We start from the raw sequence: 26,628 nt of genomic DNA, 5'->3' as shown, positions 1-26,628 counted from the left end.
GAGCAGATAGATTAGAATAGCAGCACAAAATGATAACGAATACCAGAAGGTTCTTTCAGAAACACAAGATGGTAAAAAGCCAGAATTTTCCATCAATAATGAGGGTTACTACTATTTCAGGATCGATTATGTGTTCCTTCTGATTTGAATTTAAGGCAATTTATCTTAAAGGAATCAAATAATTCTCTATTTACTATGCATCCAGGAGGAACTAAAATGTATAGAGATTTAAAAAGAAATTATTGGTGGAATTGTATGAAAAATGACATTGGCGAATTTGTAGCCAAATGCCTAACTTATCAACAGGTTAAGGCAAAGCATCAAGCCAACAAGACTACATCATCCACTTCAAATTCAAGAGTGGAAATGGCATAGAGTGACGATGGATTTTGTGATGGGATTTCCACTCACTTAAAAAAAGCATGATGCAATTTGGGTGACAGTGGATAGATTGACAAAGAGTGCTCACTTCCTACCTGTTAGATCAGATTATAACTTGGAGAAATTGGCAGAATTATATATTAATAAAATAGTCAAGTTACATGGAGTTCCAATATCGATTGTTTTTGATAAGGATCCAAGATTCACATCTAGATTCTAGTAGTTTGCAAAACGCCCTAGGAACTAGATTGAATTTTAGTACTCCATTCCATCCTGAAACAGATGGTTAATCTGAGAGGATTATTCAGATATTGGAGGATATGCTTTGAGCCTGTGTACTTGAATTTGAGGGTAGCTGGGATAGATATCTACCTTTAATGGAATTTGCTTGTAACAATACCTATCAGACAAGCATTGGAATGCCTCCATATAAAGCGTTATATGGTAGAAAGTGTAGAACACCTTTATACTAGGATGAAGTTGGTGAGAGACAACTGCTAGGCCCTTGAGATTATCCAGTAGACAGAAGAGAAGATTAAAGTAATTAAAGAAAGATAGAAAGCAGATGCTGATGGACAAAAATCCTTTATGGATTTGAAAAGAAGAGATATAGAATATAATGTGGGTGATAAAGTATTCCTCAAGGTTTCTCCATGGAAGCAAGTTATGACATTTGGAAGAAAAGGGAAATTGAGTCCTAAGTTTATAGGACCTTATGAAGTACTCGAGAGAATTGGTCCATTTGCATATAGATTAGCTTTACCTCCTAAGCTAGACAAGATTCATAATATTTTTCATATTTATATGTTACGAAGGTATAGATCTGATCCATCTTATGTATTGCCTCTAAAATCGATTGAAGTTAATCCTGACCTCATGTATGATGAAGAATCATTGACTATCTTAGCGAAAGAAACTAAGCAACTTCAGAATAAAAAGATTCCTTTAGTTAAGGTATTATGAAGAAGTCACTTGAGGGAAGTATAACGCCCTAATTTCTGGAATTATGAATAATAGCTTACGGGAATGCTAATTAGTACCAAATTGGGGTTTTGGTATGATTTACAATCCTAATAAGTTATTTTCATAATCGTTGAATTTTGATTGGGATTCATGCATTGCATGATTTTAGTTTGTTACTCAATGGATTGCGAATTGTGAAACGGTACTTTAGGAAGCCTAATTGTCAGATTTGATGTGATATAGTTCTGATCGCACCTAGTTATTTGAAATTGGATATTAAAATGGTGTTAATTTGATTTTAGAATATTTTTTCTAAATTAATATGATTTTTCTCTATTTATTAGGTATTTAATTGACTAAATTTGTATTTTTAAATAATTAATGCAATTAATTATAATTATTAATATTTATTTATAAATATTAGTAATTATTTTAATTAGTAGTGATTATTATTGATTTTTGGTATTTGACATTATTTATTGTAATTTATTTGTTTAAATATAAGTGGAGGAATTTATTTTGTGATTTTAATAAATAAAAGATTAAAAAAAATATAAAGATATTGCTGATTTTAAAATGGCCATTCGCCAAATTTAAGAGAAAAAAGAATTAAGCCCATGTTCTAAAGGTGGGACACTTTAAAAAAAAAAAAAGAAAAAAGAAAAAAAAATAATAACTAACGCCTAAAAAGAAGAGGCCAACCCCTCTTCCAGAAAGAGGTGCCGCCCTCTTAACACACCCACACGCAAAGAGCAAAAGAAAAAAAAAATAAGAAAAGGAAAGAAAAGAGTCAGGAGCTTTTATTGTGAGATCCTCCATGAAATCTGCAATCAAAGATGAAGGTTAGTAGATTATAATTAGTTTGATAAAATAAATCAGTATATCTAGGGGTGCAATTAGCTATAGCCACAGTAGGGCATTCCTCAAGTAAGATATGATTCTGTTTCACAATCCATAAACTCGTTTTTTATTTTGATTGCATATTTAGAATCTGTGCTTTAAGGAGATTTCAAATCCCTAATTATTGTATACTCGTTATTTCGTTTTTGATTTTGTACACATAAAGAAGGGAAGATTTAATTGTGAAATTGAGCTTGTTATTGTGCAATTAGAGGTCAGTACTCTTCAATTATATGTTAGTTTTTTTTTATTAATGTTTGTTCAATTATGATCTTGTTAGTAATTGAGATTTTCTTTAATTTTTGTTTGATCTTGTGAAATTGATTTGATATTATTGCAATTGAGTGTGAATTTTGTTAAAATTTGCCCAATTGTTCTACTCATGAAGCTATAGCGATTTGTTGATGTGATCTTTTGTGTTGGACTGTTTGTTTTGGTGAAATACCTTAATTTATTTGGTTGACAGGATATTTATGGAGTATCCATTTAATTTATTTTTCACTTTAATTAATATTTGGGCACAATACCCTAATTGATTTAATTGACAGGATGTCTTTCGAGTGCTCATTTTAATTTATATTTGACTTAAATTATTATTTGGCAAAAATATCTTAATTTATTTGGGTTGATAGAATATGTTTGGAGTGCCTATTTAATTTATATTTGACTTTAATTATTATTTGGGAATAACATCCTAATTGATTTGCTTGACATGATATTTCTAGAGTGCCTATTTTAATTTATATTTGCTTTTAATTATTATTTTGAGCATATTAGGCTAAAGCTATATTAAAAAATATTATTGGTTATTGTTAGAATTAATATTTGAGTATATTAACCTGTGGCTATATGAGAAAATGAAATGGGCTATTATTTTTAATCATTATTTTGGTATGTTAGCCTAAGAGCTATATTAGAAAAGGTATTAGCGTTTGACCTTAATTTTTATTTGGGCATGTTAGGCCTATGGGCATATTAAAAAAAAATATAATTGGTTGATATAGCCACATCAGAAAATGTAGTATGTTGACAAATGACATAATTTGAAATAATAATAGTATTGGTACTAAGAAGACTAATATATATATATATAACAACCTAACCTGTGAATTATTTAATTAAATCAACTAAATATTCATATCCAAATATATATATATATATATATATATATATATACAAAAGCTTTAAGGACCGTTTAACAGATCTGAATCTTATAAAAGGATAATTTTAAATGAAGTAAATGCTATGATGAAATCGTTTAATCAAACAATCATACAAACATTTATATAAATAGTCTTTCTGATGTGGAAGATCAGACTAAGCTGCATCCACAGAGCATACTTATACAACATACAATTTTACGCAAGAACAATTTTATATGGTTTAGGGTTCCTGCAACCTTAACCTGGGATCTCCAGAATTAAGTCAGAGTGTGGAGGGAGAGAAAGAAAGGTGCCGTAAACACGGTCTTACTGAAGTAGCAGTTTATATTTAAAATAAATAAACTTTATTTATTTACAAAATAGAAATACAAAACTTAAAATAGAAAGATAACTTACAAAGGTTTTATGTTTATCCTTCTCCAACGTTGAACTCTTACAAGAGAGAGGGAGAGAGGGAATACTAGAGGGTTAGGAGAATATTTTAGGTGATCCTAATGGATTTATGATAAGTGGTTCTACAATATCATTCATGATCCTTTGAAATTCAGAAGGAGCATTTTTTAATCCAAAAGGCATTACATTCCATTCGTATTGGCCAAATGGAACTGTAAATGCTGTTTTATATCTGTCTTTGGGGTCTATTTGAATCTGCCAATAGCCAGATTTCATATCAAATTTACTAAAAATATTTGCATTATAGAGTTGCTTTAAAAGATCTTTTTTATTTGGAATAGGATACCTAATCCATTTTAAAGCTGTATTTAATGGTTTATAATTTATTACTAATCTGGGAGCACCACGTTCTATTTCAGCGTTTTTATTCACATAAAAAGCTGCACAAGACCATGGACTTCGAGATTTAGAAATTAATTTTTTATTAAGTAAATCTTGAATTTCATTTTTACAATGGTCAATCAATTCAGGACTCATCTGAATTGGTCTAGCTTTAGTTTTAATGGTTTTTTCATCAAAGTCTTTTTCATATGGTAAGTCCACTATGTGTTGTTTACGATCCCAGATTTACAATCAATAAGAGGCCTATTTTGAACCCATGTGTAAGACCCGATTGATAGGGCAGTTGAAGGGTATAACCTGGCCGAGTTCTTGAGATATCATAACCGGACTTAGATCTGTGTAGTATAACCGGACCACTGTCATTAAAATCTATGCTATCTTATAAAATGGATTCTTTTATATGTAGCTCGATTAGTAGTAATAAATCGAATGTTTTTGAATCTTCAAAATTTCAAAGGATTATTAATAGAAATGAATTAATTTCTAAGAATGATTATAAAGCTATTGATGCAAAAAAGATCTCTACAGTAAATGTTTGTACAATTAAAAAACAATTCTATAAAAATTCTAAGTTTTATTATGAAATAGAAACTAGAATACCCCGAACATTAAATATACTTAGTAAAGAAGAAATTGAAAACGAATTACTTGAAGAAGTATCTAAAATAAACAACTTAATTAAAATGAAGCAGATTCTAAAAACTTATACTTTTGAAGAATTAAAATCTGAATATTTAGACTATAGACTAAATAGGCAAAATGAAATAAAATTCTTTGATTGGTATAACTTAATTAAAGAAAAAATTCAATCTCATGTTTGTAAACCATATCACATTTCACAGTCTAGTAAACAAGAATTTGTCAACATATTAAAAGATCAATTAAGTAAACTTGAAGTGCATTCAGCGACTACTCAACCAGTAGCTCTTGACACACCTCAAGCATCACGAAATATAAATAATTTAGAAGAAACTTCTAAACAAATCCACGTAATCCAGGCGTGGAGCCCAGGATCGTGACAACCTGCGGTACCTCAGAACCACTTTTCACGCATGTTGCCTCTCGACAACTACAACCTGACTTATGGGCCGCGTATACATAGCGCAGACACCCTGCGGGATATCCTGGAGGTAAGAGCCTGTGTTTCGTCACAGTGTCTCACAGTGAGAACCCTCCATGGATCTGGATGCCGGCTCAGTTAAGAAGCACCGGACTTATACCATAGTGGCTCTGATACCAACAAAAGCTTTTAGGACCGTTTAACAGATCTGAATCTTATAAAAGGAATAAATTTAAACAAAGTAAATGCTATGATGAAATTATTTAATATTCCTATTTTAAAGATCAAACATTATACAAATTAATTTATTAAACAAATAAATTTATAACAAGTACTGTTCAAATTAAACTTAAGAAATAGTTACTGTTTATCTTTTTTATATGAACAAACAGTTACTGTTTAAATCAAAGAAGCATATAACAATTTATTTCTGATGTGGAAGATCACACTAAGGTGCAACCACAGAGCATACTTATACAACATACAATTTTACGCAAGAACAATTTTATATGGTTTAGGGTTCCTGCAACCTTAACCTGGGATCCCCAGAATTAAGTCAGAGTGTGGAGGGAGAAGAGAAGGATGCCTTCAACAGGGCATTTAATAAGTATCAATTTATAAATAAAATATAAAACTTTATTTAATTACAAAGATTAAATTTGATTTACAAAATTGAAAGACATATACAAAAATTTAAAAGATTAAACTTACAAAGTTTAAAGAATCTCTAACCTTGAATCCTTACAATGAACGTTGGAAGGAGAGGAGAGAGGTTTACTAACTAAGCTTTCGGGCTTAGGATTGCCTATAATTGGACAATTGGACAATGCCTTCACAAAGAGGAGAGGCTCTCTTTAAATAACAAAAGAAAGAATCTTTACTATTTACTTTTTACTTTTTACTGTTGATGAATAGTGACTTGTCTGCCACCGAATCTTTACTGTGGATGAACAGTGGGTTGTCTGCCACCTGTTTAGTTGGAGATAATATCTTGGATTTTTATGAGATCAAATTGAAGGAATAAGGTTCCTTCTGCCTTTTACAAGAAGATGAGGACGATGAGTTGTCCTTCTTTTTACTTTTTTCTTTTTATCTTCACATTTCTTTTCTTTGATTTATCTTTTATCTTTTGACTTTAATAATGGAATATCATCATGAATTGCACTATCGCCATGTGAAGGTGAAGGTGATGATGATAATATAATTTTATCTTTTTCTTTATGCAAAATATTATTGAGACCATTTGGGCCTATTATATGGGCTTGCTAATATACTTATAATATACCCAGGGCAAAAAGAAAGCCAGCCTGATTTTTCGAGTATGGGTTTTAAAATAGTGATATTAAACAATTTAATCAAACAATGTCTTTACATATAGCCTGAGCAATCAATTAAATAATCAATATATTGGATTTTTGGCAAATCCACAGCCATTAACGGATTTGATAATTCTTTACCGTCTACCGTTTGAGACGGAATAGCCATACCATGATCGGGTATGATCGCTTTTAAGTTTAGAAGCCATACCTTACTCTTCTGTGGAAGAAGAGGTTATACCTTGTCATTCCTTTAAGAAGTCCTGTTGATGATTTACTATGCAGGGGAAGTGTTTTAGGAAAGTGTTTAAGAGGAATTTAGAGGTTGAGAGAACATGTATCCCTGCTTCCTTTCCAAGTTGCTGTAAGAATTCTAGAGAGTCCAGAATACAATACAAAAATATTGTAACAAAATACAAAAGTTTAATATACGGATATGTATCAGAAAATGTCCAAAAATACTTTATAAATGTATATGAATATTTTATTCGGATATTTAAAACTTTTGAATACGGATTTTTACTAGAAATACAAAGATAAAAATATTTTATTCGGATGAACTGGTTGTTGTTTCGAGTTTATCAGATTCTATAGACTCAGAATCTGAAGTGTCTGAATCGAGATATAATTTATGAATTTTTATTAAGATTTCTTTTTCTAATTTTAATGCATTTAATTTTTTGTTAAATCTACAAAATTTAGAAGTATGACCATTTTTACCACAATGAAAACAAGTTAAATCTTTAAAAGAAGTTTTTCTTGAAGATTTATGTGGTTGTGTTATTTTAGGATTTTGAGATTTAGAGGATGGTTTTCTTGTACAAACTTTGGACGTATGTCCTGGTTTACCACAAATATAACAAGTTATATTTTTATAAGAATTTTTAGATGAAGATAAATTTGATATAGAACACTGACCACTACAAGGTTTGGTAGAAGTCATGCCATAATCAAACTGTTTACAAAAGGATCCTAATCCTTGTTGAGTTTTACGTATTTCAGATTTTAAATTTAATTGAATTTTTAAATCATGACAGATTTGTAATCCTTCCTTTTGAATAATACTATTTAATTGACCATAAGTCAATTTATCATAAGGTATTGGATTACCAAACTGTTGTTTTATAGAATTTCTAATTTTCTCGCCTAAGTAGAAAGGTAGTCCAGCTAAGAACTTTTCTTTCCAAAAGGCTTGATTTGAATCTTCCCTTAACATTAATCTTGTAAGGAAAGTGGTTTTATATTCTTGAAAATCATTTAATTTTCTACATTTAAGATTACTTAATAATTCACCATTTTTATCTTTTAAGTGAGATGGGTCTCCTATAAAATGTAATGAAATAGTGAGAATTAAAGATGACACAGCATCCTGAATTACATCACCATTCTCATCATATACCGGTTCACTATCATCATTTACTTGAATTTTATTTAAAATTTCTTCATGTTGTTGGTCAGTTAGGTGATAATCCCACCAACCTTTAAGTTGTCCAGTAAATCCCGCAATGAGGATTTCTGCTATAGCTTTCTCAGAAATAGTTGACTGGGTTTTATAAGCATTTGCAGCCATTGTCATTTGTTGCAAAATACTTAATATATTATATTCACTTAAACCATCTATGTTCCATTCATAGATTGTTGAAGCATTATATTTAAATTGAGATAACGAATTAGGTTTATCAATAATTCCTAAATCTGGAGCTCTATTAACTATTTCCCTATGATGATTTATTGGATTTAATTCAAATTGTTTTACATCTTCTGATTCTGGTTCACTAAGTTCAGAATTAGAAGTTTCTTCTAAATTATTTATATTTCGTGATGCTTGAGGTGTGTCAAGAGCTACTGGTTGAGTAGTCGCTGAATGCACTTCAAGTTTACTTAATTGATCTTTTAATATGTTGACAAATTCTTGTTTACTAGACTGTGAAATGTGATATGGTTTACAAACATGAGATTGAATTTTTTCTTTAATTAAGTTATACCGATCAAAGAATTTTATTTCATTTTGCCTATTTAGTCTATAGTCTAAATATTCAGATTTTAATTCTTCAAAAGTATAAGTTTTTAGAATCTGCTTCATTTTAATTAAGTTGTTTATTTTAGATACTTCTTCAAGTAATTCGTTTTCAATTTCTTCTTTACTAAGTATATTTAATGTTCGGGGTATTCTAGTTTCTATTTCATAATAAAACTTAGAATTTTTATAGAATTGTTTTTTAATTGTACAAACATTTACTGTAGAGATCTTTTTTGCATCAATAGCTTTATAATCATTCTTAGAAATTAATTCATTTCTATTAATAATCCTTTGAAATTTTGAAGATTCAAAAACATTCGATTTATTACTACTAATCGAGCTACATATAAAAGAATCCATTTTATAAGATAGCATAGATTTTAATGACAGTGGTCCGGTTATACTACACAGATCTAAGTCCGGTTATGATATCTCAAGAACTCGGCCAGGTTATACCCTTCAACTGCCCTATCAATCGGGTCTTACACATGGGTTCAAAATAGGCCTCTTACTGTATCTGATATCTCAAATGGACCTTAGATGTATAGTTCAATGGAACCATATCAAGACAACCTATGATATATTATAAATCGGAGTCGTTATATGTATACCAATTAGCAGATCTAAATCGTCAGGCTCTGATACCAACAAAAGAGAAAAAGGACCGTTTAATCAACAAAAGAGAAAAGGACCGTTTAATTACTCAGATATTAAGTTGAATTTTATAAATTATAAATTAATAAACATATCATACATATTAAAACCTACATAAGCATGTACTAAACAACGATCATTATCAATATACATATTAATCAAGATATCATTTAAATATATATCAATTAATACACTATTATCAATATGATTTACAAAACAATGAATCATTTAAGTATGATACGTGGCGTTGTTATACCAAGAAGATGTCTAAATTAATAGACCTTAGGACCAGTAGCCCGCACTTCTGGGTTTCCAGCCTTTATATCAATACTTTAATTTTAACAGTACTTGTTTAAAGATGAACAGTATATATTTTAATCTGAACAGTAAGTGAACAGTATATGTTTATGAACATACAAGAATGATATTTCTGATGTGGAAGATCACACTAAGGTGCAACCACAGAGCATACTTATACAACAAACAAACTCAAATCAATTTAATATTTATCAATTAACTCAACCAATTTTAATTGATTATATTTTAATTAAGGTTGAGGGTTCCTGCACCCTTAGTCTGGGATCCCCAGAACTAAGTCAGAGTGTGGAGGGAGAAGAGAATGAAGCCTTTAACAGGGCTTTAATAAGTAGCAATTTATATTTACGAAAATAAATAATTGAAATAACAAAATAGTATTACAATATTTAAATACAAAAATTAAACTTTAAATGATAAACTTAAATTAGTTTTAACTTACAAGAATTTTAAGACTTTCAACTTGTAATCCTCTACAATCGAACTGGGAAAGGAGGGAGATAGTTTAGGGGGAGATTGACTACGCCTATATGGGAGTATATGTTATAATATGTGTTTACATGCGATCCCTTCACAAGGGGAAAAGGCTCCCTTAAATAAAAATCTTGGAATCTTTACTATTTACTTTTACTGTTGGTGAACAGTAGTTTCTGTCGAAGAATCTCTACTGTTTGCTTTTACTGTTGGTGAACAGTAGTCTCTGTCGGAGAATCTCTACTGTTTGCTTTTACTTTTGGTGAACAGTAGTCTCTGTCGGAGAATCTCTACTGTTTGCTTTTACTGTTGGTGAACAGTAGTCTCTGTCGGAGAATCTCTACTGTTTGCTTTTGTTTTTATAAGAAGGTTTTGTTCTCTTTTTACTATAAAATTTATCTTGACTAGGCGTAGACCTATATTGTTTTTTAAAGTATTTATTTCTATAATATTTTTTAGGTTTAGTTATTTTAGAACATTGACCATCACATCGTTGGTTTGTTGTGAGACTGTAATCAAATTGCTTACAAAATGATCCTAATTCTCGTTTAGTTTTTTGCATTTCATATTTTAATCTTTTTTGAAGTTTTAAGTCCTGACAAATTTGTAAACCTTCCTTTTGAATTATACTAATTAACTGCCCATATGTTAATTTATTATAAGGAATAGGTTGTCCAAATTGTTGTTTAATATTGTTTCTAACTTTTTCTCCTAAAAAATAAGGTAATCCAGCTAAAAACTTTTCTTTCCAAAAGCTTTGATTAGAGTCTTCCCTTAACATTAATCGAGTGAGAAAAGTTGTTTTATAAGTTTGAAAATCACCTAAATTTCTACATTTAAGATTACTTAATAATTCTGCATTTTTATCTTTTATGTGAGACGGATCACCAATAAAATGTAATGAGATAGTGAGAATTAAAGATGACACAGCATCCTGAATTACTTCACCATTTTCATCAAATATAGGGTTTTCGTCCTCATCCACTTTTATTGAATTTAAGATTTCTTCATGTTGTTGGTCAGTAAGGTGATAATCCCACCAACCTTTAAGTTGTCCAGTAAATCCCGCAATGAGGATTTCTGCTATAGCTTTATCAGAAATAGTTGACTGGGTTTTATAAGCATTTGCAGCCATTGTCATTTGTTGCAAAATACTTAATATATTATATTCACTTAGACTATCTATGTTCCATTCATAGATTGTGGAAGCATTATATTTAAATTGAGATATAGTATTAGGTTTATCAATTATACCTAGGTCTGGTGCCCTACTCACTATTTCTCTATGATGATTTATAGGATTTAATTCAAATTGCTTAACATCTTCTGAGTCAGGTTCACTTACATCAGAGTTGGTGTTTTCTTCAATTATATTTATATTTCTTGATGCTGATGATGGAGGAGTATCCTGAGCTACATGTTGGGTAGTCGCAGATCGAACTTGAATTTTACTTAATTGATCTTTTAATTGATTTACAAATTCTTTTTTACTTGATTGGGAAATTTGAAAAGGTTTAAACATATGAGATTGTACTTTTTCTTTACCTTTTACCGTTTCATTCACAATTGGATTATTTTCCAATAAGTTTTCAATTCTTTTTAATTGTGTATTTAAACAAATTAAACTTGCATTACTAAAATTATTTTGTTCGATTATTTTTTTATTTACATCATTATCTTGAGCAGTTTTGTATGGGGCACAAGTAATTTCATTATCATGATGTTTTAATTTACTAATTGTTTTAGGTGGAAAATCACTCTTTATTGTTTGATCATTTACTACAAATTCTGGTCTCTTATCTCTAATAGTTATTGGGTTTAGACTTTTTTCAAATTTATTTTCTTTAATTAAGTTATACCAATCAAAGAATTTAATTTCAGTTTGGTTATTTAATTTATATTCTAAATATTCAGATTTTAATTCTTCAAAAGTATATGTTTTTAATATCTTTTTCATTTTTAATAAATTTTTTGTTTTAGATATTTCTTTTATTAAATTCTTTTCAATATTTTCTTTACTAAGAACATTTAATTCTCTGTCTATTGCACTAACATTTTCAGTTATAGCTGAAGCTGTGGGTGATTCTGGAGATGAATTTACCAAATTAGATTGTTGATTAACATAGTTATCTACAGGATTATAAACAGCCTGTGGTATAGAAGAACTATAATCAACTCCTTTCATTTTATTTAAATTAGGTATATCTGAAGTAGAATACCTAGGTTTTACTAAAGTTTGAATAATTGGTTTAGGTTCAGATTCTTTATATTTTGCATAAATAACAGAAGGTATAGAAGAACTAGGTTTATCATTTTCATCTGTAGTTACAGAGGAAGATGACCCTGTAAACCTCATACTATGACTTCTATTAAATTTTAATGTAACCTTACCATCTTCAAACTGTTCAATTTTTTGTAAATTGACATTTGGTCTAATTGGTTCTAATATAGGAGGAGGTACAACCCCTTCCAAAATCCATTCATCGGGAAGTGTGATGTCTTTCCATTGAATGGTTTTAGGTATTACAGTGTTTGTTTTAGTTAAATCTGTTTGAAGAAAACGTGTTTCACCAATTTTAGGTTGTAACTTATATTTAGTTCCAAAAGCTGAGTTCATTGCTTTATAATGAATTTTATAAATCAAAGCTATAGGAATTGATCCTTGCTTCATCTTATAATTATGGGTTTTAATTTCTAAAACTATACTTTCTAAAATATTTAAATCATTTAATGAGACAGTCATATCCGGATAGACCTCAAAAGAGATCGGTCCTTCACTTAAGCTAGTCTCAACTGATCCTAATAAAGAATCTTGAAAATTTAAAAATCTAGCATCTCTTACTACTGCAAGAATACTAGTATTTAATCCTTCTCTGGTTAAAGGTTTTATTCCTACTTGAATTAATCCTATATGAATATATTTATATTTTTTACTTTTATGATGTTGCAAAGTTTTAGAAGACAAAAGAGTTATCCTTTCAAAAGGTTTACTTAATTGGAAATCTCTTTCTTCGGTTTTAATTACATAATCTGTTTTAAATAAATTAAATTTAGAAATTTTATAAATTTGTTCTTTATCAACTTTAGGAATTTCCCATTCATCAATAGCTTTACTAAAATCCTGTAAAATTAATTCATTTCTATTTATTACCCTTTTAATTTCGGAGTTATCTGAGTCTTCAGATCTATTACTACTAGCCGATCTACATAATAAAGGATCCATTTTATTAGATAGCATAGATTTTAATGACAGTGGTTCTGTTATGATATCTCAAGAACTCGGCCAGGTTATACCCTTCAACTGCCCTACCAATCGGGACTTACACACGGGTTCAAAAATAGGCCACTTACTGTATCTGATATCTCAGTTGAACCATATCAAGACAACCTATGATATATTATAAATTGGAGTCTTTATATGTATACCAACAAACAGATCTAAATCCTTTGGCTCTGATACCAACAAAAGCTACATATAAAAGAATCCATTTTATAAGATAGCATAGATTTTAATGACAGTGGTCCGGTTATACTACACAGATCTAAGTCCGGTTATGATATCTCAAGAACTCGGCCAGGTTATACCCTTCAACTGCCCTATCAATCGGGTCTTACACATAGTGGCTCTGATACCAACAAATCCACGTAATCCAGGCGTGGAGCCCAGGATCGTGACAACCTGCAGTACCTCAGAACCACTTTTCACGCATGTTGCCTCTCGACAACTACAACCTGACTTATGGGCCGCGTATACATAGCGCAGACACCCTGCGGGATATCCTGGAGGTAAGAGCCTGTGTTTCGTCACAGTGTCTCACAGTGAGAACCCTCCATGGATCTGGATGCCGGCTCAGTTAAGAAGCACCGGACTTATACCATAGTGGCTCTGATACCAACAAAAGGTTAAAGGACCGTTTAATTACTCAGATATTAAGTTGAATTTTATAAATTATAAATTAATAAACATATCATACATATTAAAACCTACATAAGCATGTACTAAACAACGATCATTATCAATATACATATTAATCAAGATATCATTTAAATATATATCAATTAATACACTATTATCAATATGATTTACAAAACAATGAATCATTTAAGTATGATACGTGGCGTTGTTATACCAAGAAGATGTCTAAATTAATAGACCTTAGGACCAGTAGCCCGCACTTCTGGGTTTCCAGCCTTTATATCAATACTTTAATTTTAACAGTACTTGTTTAAAGATGAACAGTATATATTTTAATCTGAACAGTAAGTGAACAGTATATGTTTATGAACATACAAGAATGATATTTCTGATGTGGAAGATCACACTAAGGTGCAACCACAGAGCATACTTATACAACAAACAAACTCAAATCAATTTAATATTTATCAATTAACTCAACCAATTTTAATTGATTATATTTTAATTAAGGTTGAGGGTTCCTGCACCCTTAGTCTGGGATCCCCAGAACTAAGTCAGAGTGTGGAGGGAGAAGAGAATGAAGCCTTTAACAGGGCTTTAATAAGTAGCAATTTATATTTACGAAAATAAATAATTGAAATAACAAAATAGTATTACAATATTTAAATACAAAAATTAAACTTTAAATGATAAACTTAAATTAGTTTTAACTTACAAGAATTTTAAGACTTTCAACTTGTAATCCTCTACAATCGAACTGGGAAAGGAGGGAGATAGTTTAGGGGGAGATTGACTACGCCTATATGGGAGTATATGTTATAATATGTGTTTACATGCGATGCCTTCACAAGGGGAAAAGGCTCCCTTAAATAAAAATCTTGGAATCTTTACTATTTACTTTTACTGTTGGTGAACAGTAGTTTCTGTCGAAGAATCTCTACTGTTTGCTTTTACTGTTGGTGAACAGTAGTCTCTGTCGGAGAATCTCTACTGTTTGCTTTTACTGTTGGTGAACAGTAGTCTCTGTCGGAGAATCTCTACTGTTTGCTTTTACTGTTGGTGAATGGACCTTTACTGTTGGCGAGTGGACATTTACTGTTGGCGAGTGGATATTTACTGTTGCTGAGCTGTCCTTTGGCCTTTTACTAAAAACTTGTGTGCCGGTTTGGTTGGGTGTTTTACAAAGAGTGAAGGAATAAGGTTCCTTCTGCCTGTTTACAATGATTCAGAATAAGATGAGGACGACGATGTGTCCTTCTTTTTCTTTTTTAGCTTTTCTTTTCTTTTTATTTTTTCTTTCTGTTTTAACTTCTTTTTTCTTTCTTTTTCTTTTTTACCTATTTTACTTTGGATTTTTATGATATCGCTGTCATCACTTTCGTCACTAGATGAACTAGATGATGAGGATGATGGTAAAACGATTTTACCCTTGCCTTTATGGTGTGTAGTGTTTGAAGATTTACTGGAGGATGCACTTTGGGCTTTACTGGTGGATGGTTTGATGGGCTGATTTGAACTGGTTGAGAGTTGTTCAGACATCTCTTGACAGATCAATCTATATTCTTCTGCTGTTTTGGCTGCAGCTAACCGGGCCTGACATTGGGCTTTTTGGATACCAAATTGGGGGTTATCCTGAATAGCTAATGTATGGGCATAGGTTAAAGCTGGTTTAGATGGGCTGGATAATTTATTGCGGATCCATTGACTAATTTTATGTTCAGTAGTGGAATTCTTGAATGATCCCCACCATTTTATTTTATGTCTTTTTATTATCATGGGAATCTGGCTTCCTGGAACATACTGATAATCAAAATACCATTGATATACCCATGGAGTGAAGAAGGTCATACAATAATACATCAAAGAAGGAATATGAACTTCTTCTGGTTTAGGTTTATAATGGGTTTTAAAGAACTGGTACAAATAATGGATATCATGAGGAATGATTTCCTCAGAAATTCCTTTAAACTGCCACCATCGTTTAAACCAATTTGGGATTTTTAAATCAGTGCGTATATTTTGATCAAAATATATTAACCAGGAATGAGTAGTGGTGGGATTTTGAAGACAAAATATCGTATCCCACGCTTTTTTATAGTCAAAATAATTATAACTCATATATATATATATATATATATATATATATATATATATATATTTGGATATGAATATTTAGTTGATTTAATTAAATAATTCACAGGTTAGGTTGTTAATTAAATGGTTAGCATTAATATTACAAATTAATATAATAAATTATATATTAATAAAATGTAACATGAATTTTATGTGTGAAGTTAAGTTGACTCATGTTTGACTTAAATTAAATAAATTATGCTAATAGTATTAAATGCATGTAATGAATTAATAATATTATTTATTTAATTAAAATAAGCTAACAAACCTTAGTATATATGAAGGGCATATGTAAGGTTGGCTCCTCAGAGAGGTCAAACCTATACTAGTCCTATAGGTGATTTTTGTTGCTCTTTTATATGGTATGAACTATTGTAGTTTATTACATGATGCCTAATTAAATAAATATGCATGTATTAAATGAAATTAAAATAATTTCAGTTTGTAATTGAGTCATGATGCCTAATTGAGATTTTTATCTAAATAATGCTGAGTATGCAATTAAATGAATTAATATGCAATTAGATGATAACATAAGATAATTATATGATTAAACCTAAAGAAAGAAGCATGCACCATATATTTCTAGGACAAGCAGAACCATGTCCACAAGGTGTGCACTTTTTTGTTTGACTTTTATTTTATGATATACATAAGTTAAATTATGGAGTTGATACTATACTTGCTTGTGTAGTATATGATGTGATTAAATGACACTCTAGGACCTTGACAATGTGATGTTGACATAGTTGACTTATGAATCACTATAAAATGTGAATATGTTTAACTTATGTTTGACTATGATTTAAAAATACCCGTTTGGTATTATGATATAGAAAGCTTATGCTATGCACCAGGTATGATTACTATAACACCCTAGATGCAATGAAAATCTCATACCCCAAATGTTATGTAAATTAAGTAAATAAGTAATAAAGATATATTTTACAAGTATGTGACCTATTAAAACCATAAATGACTATTGAAATGCAAGGAAATGAAATTTGCAAGACATTAAAGTAATGAGTTTGGAAAATTCTAGAACATCAAAGCTATGATAACATGAATGCACAAAAAAAATCTCCTTATGAAATTAAGTTGGAAGGCACCATAATTCCGTAAAAAGAAAATACATAAATCTTAATCTAATAAAATAAGAAAATTTAAGAACTAAAAGAATAAAATTCTAAATCAAATGAGCTTAAGTAATGAGGAAAGTGAAATGACCAAATTAGGCATTTATATTATTAAAGAATTGATTTGATTAGGAGGGTAAATAGGTAATTTACATATTTTAAGTGGCCACAAAATCTCTCAACACTTAAGCTTGTGACTCATCAAGAATCGCTAATGAGTCACTGAAAGAGAAAGGGGGAAAGGAAAAGTGTGCATAGAGAAAAAAAAAAAGAAAGAAGAAAAAGGCAAAACAATTGCATTCCATTAAGCAACCAAAAATACATCTTCACCTTCAAACCGTATCCCCTCCTTTCTCCTTCTCCTTTCCATTATTCTTCAAGCTACTATAGTCCAACCATAGTATAATATCAAGTTTATATAAGTTTATCAAAGGAGAAGTTAAGCTAAGAAAGAAACAAGAGAAGAGAAAGCAAAAGAAATTAAAAGAAAGATGTGGAATTCAAATTCTACCTTTGATTTTTATATTTTCCTAAGCTAAAATATTTAATTTGATAACTAAAAAGTTGAAATTATCTTTTAAAAATGTCAATTAAGCATTTATAATGCTAGAAATTTTTTTGGATTGAAAGGAATTGATCATGTAAAAGCTAAAAACTACAATTTTCAAAACTGTCTCAATGAAGCTGCTTCAATTCAACCACTATACCTTATTAAAGTTAAATATGTAAATGAGCTTCAAAATTAATGAAATTTTATAGAGAGCTAAATTGGGATGTTGCAAGATTTTGATAAAAGGAAAAGCCAAGAAGATGAAAGGAAAAAAATTTATACTTAAGTCAATACAGACTGCTCAGCGTGACACTCTAAACAGAGTTTAGTACTGTGTTTAGGCTATTTGATCATGTAAATTAACTTCAAAAATTATAAAATCTTACAGAGGTATAGCGTAGGATGTGAATAATGTTTTCTTAAAAAGAAAATCCAAATGATGAAGGAAAATGGAGATATTGATAAATGAAAGCAGACTACTCAGTATAAGAAAGCTGAAAATTCTGGTTCTATAATTAATTTATTTGAATAGGTTAATGAACTCCAAAATTCATGAAATTTAATATGGAGTTCCATGTGATGTCGGGAATATTGTGTAAAAATTTTAGAGCAAAAGGATTTGTGAAAATAAAGATATAATCAAAAGAATGCAAGTAGCTCACATGCTGAAAATTCTGGATTTCCTTAACTAGCACTAAAGTTGACCAAACTTAAATATAAATGGCTTAACCATGAACATAAGTATAAAATGGATGAACATTAAGCTCAAATGTGTAATTTCTAACCCTAAGATTTTAGATTCAAATTTAATGAATAAAAATATCAAAGAACCTTGAATGTCAATAAGAGCTAGAAACAAAACTAGAAAGTGCAATATGTGTTTACATGTGAATATAGGTCGAGGATTGCCATGAAACCATTTCAAAACTATAAGTGATTGACAGGAATCAAATTCTCGTGTTCAAGGTGAGTTATAGTGTCTAACCCTTCCTCAAGCATCTCAAGTCAAGCCATATCAAACCTTACTTAACATATTTCAATATCACTTAGGTTGTGTGAAGCAAATGAGCATATAAGATTAAGATTTGTATGAAGCAAATGAGCTTCTATAAATAATGAGCAGGTTGCAATTAGGTATGCCTACTTGTTATGACAATTGAGTGATGCTTGAATTATAAAGTTGTTACCTGGAAATGAAATTTAAATTGAATTGGCTTAAGAAGAAATTAATGGGCTCTTATTGTGATTTTGGTTGAGTAGTTACTGGAATATGGTTATCTGTTTCTGAAAAAAAAGCATGCTATGAAATTGGATTCGGATTCCGCTATGATCATATGCCAGACACGTGGGTGTCTTTAGGACGAGTAGACGCACTCTACTGACACTGTATCTGAAAGAATTTCTAAGTCTAATGTTAAAAGGCTAACTACCCAGTATTAGTCTGACTATTATCAAACACTATTCTGTTTCCTATTCTACTTCTGTTTCTTCTAAGTCATTGTTAAGGCCCAATTATCTAGATTAATGATTAAGAGAATGATAAGTCAATTATAAATTACTGATTATTGATGATACAAGTTACCTATAAATTGATGGTATATGATTACTTGTGATACAAGTTACCTATAGGTTGGTGATCTATGATTACTTGTAGATAGAGCAAGGAACGATCCATTAAGCAACAGGGAAAGAGCACGGGATGGAACAGAACTAGCTTAAGCTTAGGTCCTTTCCCCGGATGGCTTTCCTACTTGAATGCTGGCTTTCCTAAGATCCCTATTACCTTTTGCCCACTTGCTTACCTTAGTGCTTGCCGGATTGGTGTATTCTTTTATATTCCGTAATTTCGGTGGCTAATATTTCAATTGAATCTTGGATCAGTCTATTTTTGGCGTGATGTTATATGATTACTTGTCATGCAAGTTATTTATAGGAATACTTCTAAGATTACCTGTAAAGTAAGAAACTGATATATGCATGCAATATGTGCTTATGATGTAAAGTAGATTCTTAAACATTGTTATATAGCCTTTTGCAATGCAAATCTCTATATCAAAGATATTGTGTGATTACTTGAGTAGCAAGTTACCTTGTGTATATGATAATATGACAAAAAATGCTATCAGATATGTGATTACTTGTACTGCAAGTTATGTGAATAATTATATATATGATATTGCTTGCAAAATAAGTTATTATATTATGATTGATATTATTACTCGGTGTTGTTGACGCGTGTTTTTATGCCTCCGCCTAACCCAATGATGATATAAGGATGCGGAATAGGGAATCAGGGTCAACCAGAAGTGTTTTTAAACCAAAATTTGATTTAAACCGGTTCAAGGAGTCTGACCCGCATTAGGGTTGCGTCACGCAGCTATCACCTGCGTGACGGCACTCATAATTACGTCACGCAACTCTAACCAGGATGACACCACTTGGACAGGCCCGTGTAACGGTTTGCACTGTTTGTATGGATACGCGGCAACTGTACGAAAAGTAAGCTACGTCACGCAGCTCACGGGTCCATCACGCAGCTTCTACCTGCGTGATGCAGCTTTGTTCTGTTGCCCTACCCATATAAATACAACTTTTTGTGTTTTAAACGAGACTTTTCTCTCTAGACTGGGGATAATTTGGACTTAGAGATTTTAAGAGTTGGGTGCGGCTAGGGTTTTCTCCAGGAACTCCAGTGAGTTACCTTGAAGAAGATTAAGCCATTAGAGATCATAGATTGAAAAACACAAAGCAAAAGTCATAAAAAGAGGAAAAAAGAGAGAAAAGAAGAAAAGAAAAGTTTTTACTGTTAAAACTCGGTACTAAACGGTTCTGGGATCGTGAAGCTCCATTCCTAAATCATCTAAACCGTATGCAATCCTCGAATCTGAGGGTTAGGTAACTATCTAAACCTTCCTCTTTATTTTTTTAGTTATTCATTTGTTAAATATATTGTTTTCTTAGTGTTTAGTTAGTTTGGTGTTGATTAAGTAACATTCTGCCTGTTATTGAGTATTTCTGAGTTATATTAAACATCTGTTAATAAAAAGAACACGTAAAAAGAGTAGTTTGAAAGGTAGTTACGGACCAAAGCAGCTGCATCACGCAGCTACTACCTGCGTGACGCAACTGTTCATGTCCAAAAGAACTTGACTTTGCTTGGACCACCTGCATGACGGAACTGTTCATGGGCGTAACTTTTATTTCATTTTTATGTTTTTATTTAATGTTATGTCTTAAATAAATAATTAATGAAACTGAAAATTTTGATAAGGTCACGAACAGATGCGTCACGCAGCTAGGAGTTCCGTCATGCAACTGTTTTTCATAGAACAGCTGCGTGACGTAACTGTTCTAGGGTTCCAGAACATTTTTTTTTTATTTTGTTTTAATTTCATATCATTAAATAAATGTTTAATTTTAATTCAAGAAATGACCAATAATGGGCAGACTGTGTTCTAATCAAATCAAACAAATTAATTTACTATGATTTTGAGATTTTAGGATTTATTATTTATATTGTTTAAGTTGTATTATTAAATCCAGTTTGTGGCCTGCCTTTAACCATAAGGCAAGAGCGGGTCTTTTAATTATTTTTTTGCTATGGGTGGATGATGGATGTGATTATGAATGATTATGAATGCAATGAATGAACCTATTTGGGACGATTAATTAATTTTCCATATAGGAACTCGATTCGATTTATTCGGGTTGGATTTAATTAAATAAATTGGCTTTTCTAAAATAAATTAGAAATTGTAGGTAAAAAGAGGCCGGTTTTCCGGGCGTCGACTTCCAACGGGCCGACGTACCCAATTCCCTTACCTAGAACCGCACAAGGTGCGCCTGACCAGTTTTTCAAATAATTGGCCTTAAATAAAAATTGGGTTTAAATAGAGTCATTTTTAAAATAAAATTGGAAACGGTCCCATTGCTGAAATAATGGGTGGCGACTCGAAATGATTTATAAGACCGATTTATCGGCATCGCATTCCCAAAAGGTTTTATCACCACTTTCCAATAATAAACAAAATCAAAAAAGAAGTTTTCCGAGGTCCTTTGCCGGGGTTTTAAGGATCTCTCTCCTAAAAATAATATGGGGGGCGAAAACAGTTTGGCGACTTCACTGGGGATTCTGCATCCACTAATCCCCGGTTATTTTTTAATAATTAAGTGGTTGCAATTAGGAATTGACTCTAAAAGCCTACTTTTTCCAAAATAAAATTGATTAGAAAAGCCGATGGAAAATTTTTAATCGTCCGTATGTGCTTAATTGCTTTATTTTCTCTTTTAGGATTTTTGCATTCATGCCATATTTTTCTCTTCTCACCACTTTCTACCCATATTACCCTTCGGTACTGGTGTTAACTTTGACAGTGGATCTAGCCTAAACCTCGCGTTTTAGGTGCATCCATCCGAGAATTAACATTACTACCAACCGCAAGCCTAGTACCTTAAAGGTGTGTCAAAAGGAGTAGGCCCAACAAAGTCCGAATCCTGTTTGCGAAACCCAGACTTTGTAAACCTAATAAGACTAAAGCCAATGCATATAGTCAAAAACCTTAGTTACTTCCCCTAAGGAACACCCGATTCTATTTGCTGTTATTATGTCGCATTCATTTCCGAGAGTTGATATCGTCAATCTCAAAACCCCCTGTTGGTTGTCGAGATTAGACCAATTCCTAGGAAACAGATGTCGAAATTTATACCAATGCAATCCGTGTGTGGGAGAAATAAGGTTGGAAGGCATGCATTTCCCAACTCCCGTTCCCCTGTATGTTATAAACTGTACATATGTTGTGACATTCATGCACCATGTAACATTTTCTTTTTTAGCCATGCATCAATAAGAGCTAATTTTCGGTATGGACATTTTGCTGTTATTATGTCGCATTCATTTCCGAGAGTTGATATCGTCAATCTCAAAACCCCCTGTTGGTTGTCGAGATTAGACCAATTCTTAGGAAACAGATGTCGAAATTTATACCAATGCAATCCGTGTGTGGGAGAAATAAGGTTGGAAGGCATGCATTTTCCAACTCCCGTTCCCCTGTATGTTATAAACTGTACATATGTTGTGACATTCATGCACCATGTAACATTTTCTTTTTTAGCCATGCATCAATAAGAGCTAATTTTCGGTATGGACATTTTGCTGTTATTATGTCGCATTCATTTCCGAGAGTTGATATCGTCAATCTCAAAACCCCCTGTTGGTTGTCGAGATTAGACCAATTCTTAGGAAACAGATGTCGAAATTTATACCAATGCAATCCGTGTGTGTGAGAAATAAGGTTGGAAGGCATGCATTTCCCAACTCCCGTTCCCCTATATGTTATAAACTGTACATATGTTGTGACATTCATGCACCATGTAACATTTTCTTTTTCAGCCATGCATCAATAAGAGCTAATTTTCGGTATGGACATTTGACCTTGGTCTTGAGACTAGACCTCAAATTCGTTTTGAATAATATAATGCGATCACTTATAGCGAATTTATACCCAAAAGAAAAGGGAGATATAAGGGGGTTGCAGTTCCTTTGTATTTTTACATTTCTCGCATTATCTGAAAATAAGTGAGAGATTACAAAATTTATAACAAAATAAAATGAAATCCTGCTTGGGGCCATATGTTCCAAGGTGTGAACCCTCCCCCCGAAGGCAAAATTATGCTAGAACGAGGTATGCTCACGTGTGTGTTTTATGAGGTCGCCACCTAGTTTATTTTTATAAGGGAAAACTAAGAAAGAACCCTAAATGACTCCAATTGTAATTAACCTAGGTCTAGATTAATTATCCCAAAGTTTAAGGCACAATCTACGAACCCGAGGTGGATCCCGAGACTATGTCATGCTGATTAACTAACCTAAGTGTAAATGCTTTGCAAGGTAATTTGATGCAATTGGACCAATAAAGTGTTTTGATGATTTCGACTTGCCGCTCGGGGTTAAATCCTGAACGTGCCTACGTACTCTCGTTTGAATGAGAGATCAAAGCCGACGTAGTTCGATAAAGCCTATTCAAAGGCATCTTGAAGGGGTATGCTTCATGCATGAGTGTGTGTATGCTTCGTGCAATTTTTTTAGGCATTTTGCCAAAGATTGATTGATTTTTTGTTTTAGGCATTTGTTGCCAAAAGGTGTTTGATTGGGCAATTTATTGCCAAAAATTGATGTTTGGGCTATTTGTCGCCAAAATGGTTGATTAAGACATTTGTGCCAAAAGTTGATATTTGATTAGGCAATTTGTTGCCAAAGATTGGTTAGGCGATTTGTCGCCAAAATGATTAAGGGCATTTGTGCCAAAGGGGTTTTGTTGGGCGATTTGTCGCCAAAATGATTAAGGCATTCGTGCCAAAAGATGATATGTAATTTAGGCAATTTATTGCCAAAGAAAAGGTGATATTTGGGCGATTTGCCGCCAAAAAGTGGTTATTTGAATTATAGGCAATTTGTTGCCAAAAGCGATTGATTAAACCGTAGGCAATTTGTTGCCAAAACGTGATTGATTAAACTGTAGGCAATTTGTTGCCAAAAATGTGATTGATTAAGGCTTTTAGCCACAATTATTGATTAATTGGACTTTTAGCCGAACTGTTCGAAATAAAGGCAATTACACCATAGTTATTAATTAACTAGGCACTTTAGCCAACATATTCAGAGTTAAGCATTAATACCACGATTATTGATTAACCGGGCATTTTAGCCTAAACTCATTTACTTAAGGCAATTTGCTGCCAAAATGACGATGGTGTGAATGCAGTTATTAGAATTCAGAGTAGAAGAGAAATATGCACAAAATGCTGAAATTAAATGGGCAGAGTTTCGTTATTAACTGAATTAATCGGCGGCCGCTTCTTAGCTTCAGCTTGAAAATTCCAAATTAAGCTCCTCGTTTGGGGAATATTAATTAAAATTAATTTAATTAAGTGACCAAATATCACAACAGCAGAGTAATAAAAGCCTACACTAAATGCAGAAAAGCAGTAGAAGAACCGCAAGGAGCGTAGGAGAGAAGCAAGCGTCCGTCAACACAGACTAAGTGCCTAAAACTGTCGATTTGGGGCTATATTTATAGGAAAAACCAGGCTAGAGGGCGGCTACCGCCACCATGGACGGCGGGCGCCGCCGCCCTATCCTGTCCACTCGTTAGTTTTTCATTCCAAAGGCTTTTCCGAGAGTTCCGTACCTCCAAAAAATATTCCGGGACAAGTTCTGCGATCCTCGTAATTTTTCAGACGTTTCAAGTACGATATTGGCATACTTTCGGTGAACTTTTCGAATGGCCTCCGGTCCGGCCGGACTGTTTGCAGTCCGGGAAAATAAGCTTTTGAGCCTTAAAATTTGAGTATTCACAGTTGGCCCCCACCGGCAACCATAAAAATGATTTATGGGAATCGGTGGTTCTCTGAAAAACAATTTTGAAGGCGAAAATCAGACGCGTCCAGAAGACCCGCCTTTTGGCTATTTTCCTTGTAAATAGCTGAAGTTTCACTTTTACATTCATTTTAAACTTTCAAACTCAAAGATTTCTCTCAAATCCTCTCAACTTCCTCATCATTTTTCTCAATGACTTCTTCGGGTCACAGCAGCGACGAGGATTTTCTGGAGTCTTTGGGAATTTCCCTAGACATCGATCTTACAGCGGACGCAGACACCCACGCTTCCATGACTGGTATCTACGCCCAGGTAAGTTTACTTTTTCTCCTTTATTATTATTATTATTATTTTTTTTTTTTGCAGACTTGGGCATTCGAGTACTTCCCATATACTCACCCAGAGCTCATTCGTGCTAATCTTGGGCTGGGACTGGTGCCTTTGGCTTGGAGATGGTACCGATCAAACCTTCATACCATTCGGCGCAAAAAATCGCTGAGGGATCTAAGGACCTTTTTTGACACTTGCACTCTGGAGCAGGTAAGTGCTTAGCAATTCTTAAATATATTAAATAAAAAGGATTTATTAACACATTTGCATCTTTCATAGGTTGAGGTGGGGGCGATGACTGCCCGTCTACAGAGTTGGATTCAGGCCGATCCCCACTTCCAGCGATCGGATGCCTTGTCTCGGCGGAGAGTTGTCCTGTCGCACCCCGTCTTGAGACGATATTACTTGGGCGAGAGAGTAGACCTTCAGATAAGAGGCTGTCGTTCTGTCCCTTATCCCCCGCCCGAGGACATGCGAGCGGGCAAGCAGATGAGACTCACCGATGCTCATACTGAGGGTGTTCCACATGTGGAGTTCATCTTGGGGTGGGGGGGGGGATTATGACGAGTTCTGCAGAATCTTTTTGATGCAGCCCATTGGATCTCGGCTTGATAGTATTCAGAGATCGGCACCTTCCCACCCCCTTGACACCGATTCTTCTCGGGCTTCGGGTCCCTCGACTAGGACTCCAAGGAGGAGGCCTACGACTAATCCTTCTTGTTCCACACCGGTTGAGCGTCCATCTCGGGCTGGGCCTAGCCGCTCGACAGGTCCTTCCAGGGCTCCCCGTGCCGTCACAGATGCTACTGGGCCTCTTCACCCAAATCTGGCCAACTTACATCTCCCGTATAGCATCTCTTATCATACTCCGGATGGTACCTTAGCTTTTCGGGAGGTTTCCCTGGCTAATGTGAATCGTTGGAATCTCCCTTCCGACTCCATTAATGAGGTAATGGTTGATAAATCTTTCACAAAAAGGATTCGTAAAAGATTTAATATTGACTTGTGTTTCCTGCATGATTTCCAGGTTCCTGACGGCTTGGTTAGTCAAATGATGGAGTTGATTCTTGGGATGGAGCAGGAGCTTTCTTCGGCCTGGACTTTGAGGGCCTTTGATGATCAGAGGAGGAGGAGACCCTGTCGCTGA

The 26,628-nt window shown here is 32.8% G+C and overlaps 1 protein-coding gene across 1 annotated transcript; it reads left to right on the top strand.

The window, feature by feature from the left end:
* The first annotated feature begins 969 nt into the window (after positions 1 to 969).
* On the top strand, positions 970 to 26,628 carry LOC149494279 (uncharacterized). The gene is made up of 2 exons (XM_089725445.1): positions 970 to 1,335; positions 26,509 to 26,628. Exons 1-2 carry the CDS (start codon positions 970 to 972, stop codon positions 26,626 to 26,628), a joined length of 486 nt encoding a protein of 161 aa, XP_089581571.1.

This window comes from Jatropha curcas, chromosome 8 (genome assembly GCF_041381405.1).
Source record: "Jatropha curcas cultivar XTBG-Jc1 chromosome 8, XTBG_Jcur_1.0, whole genome shotgun sequence".
Classification (NCBI taxonomy): domain Eukaryota; kingdom Viridiplantae; phylum Streptophyta; class Magnoliopsida; order Malpighiales; family Euphorbiaceae; genus Jatropha; species Jatropha curcas.
This window is presented reverse-complemented; position numbering and strand designations above follow the sequence as displayed.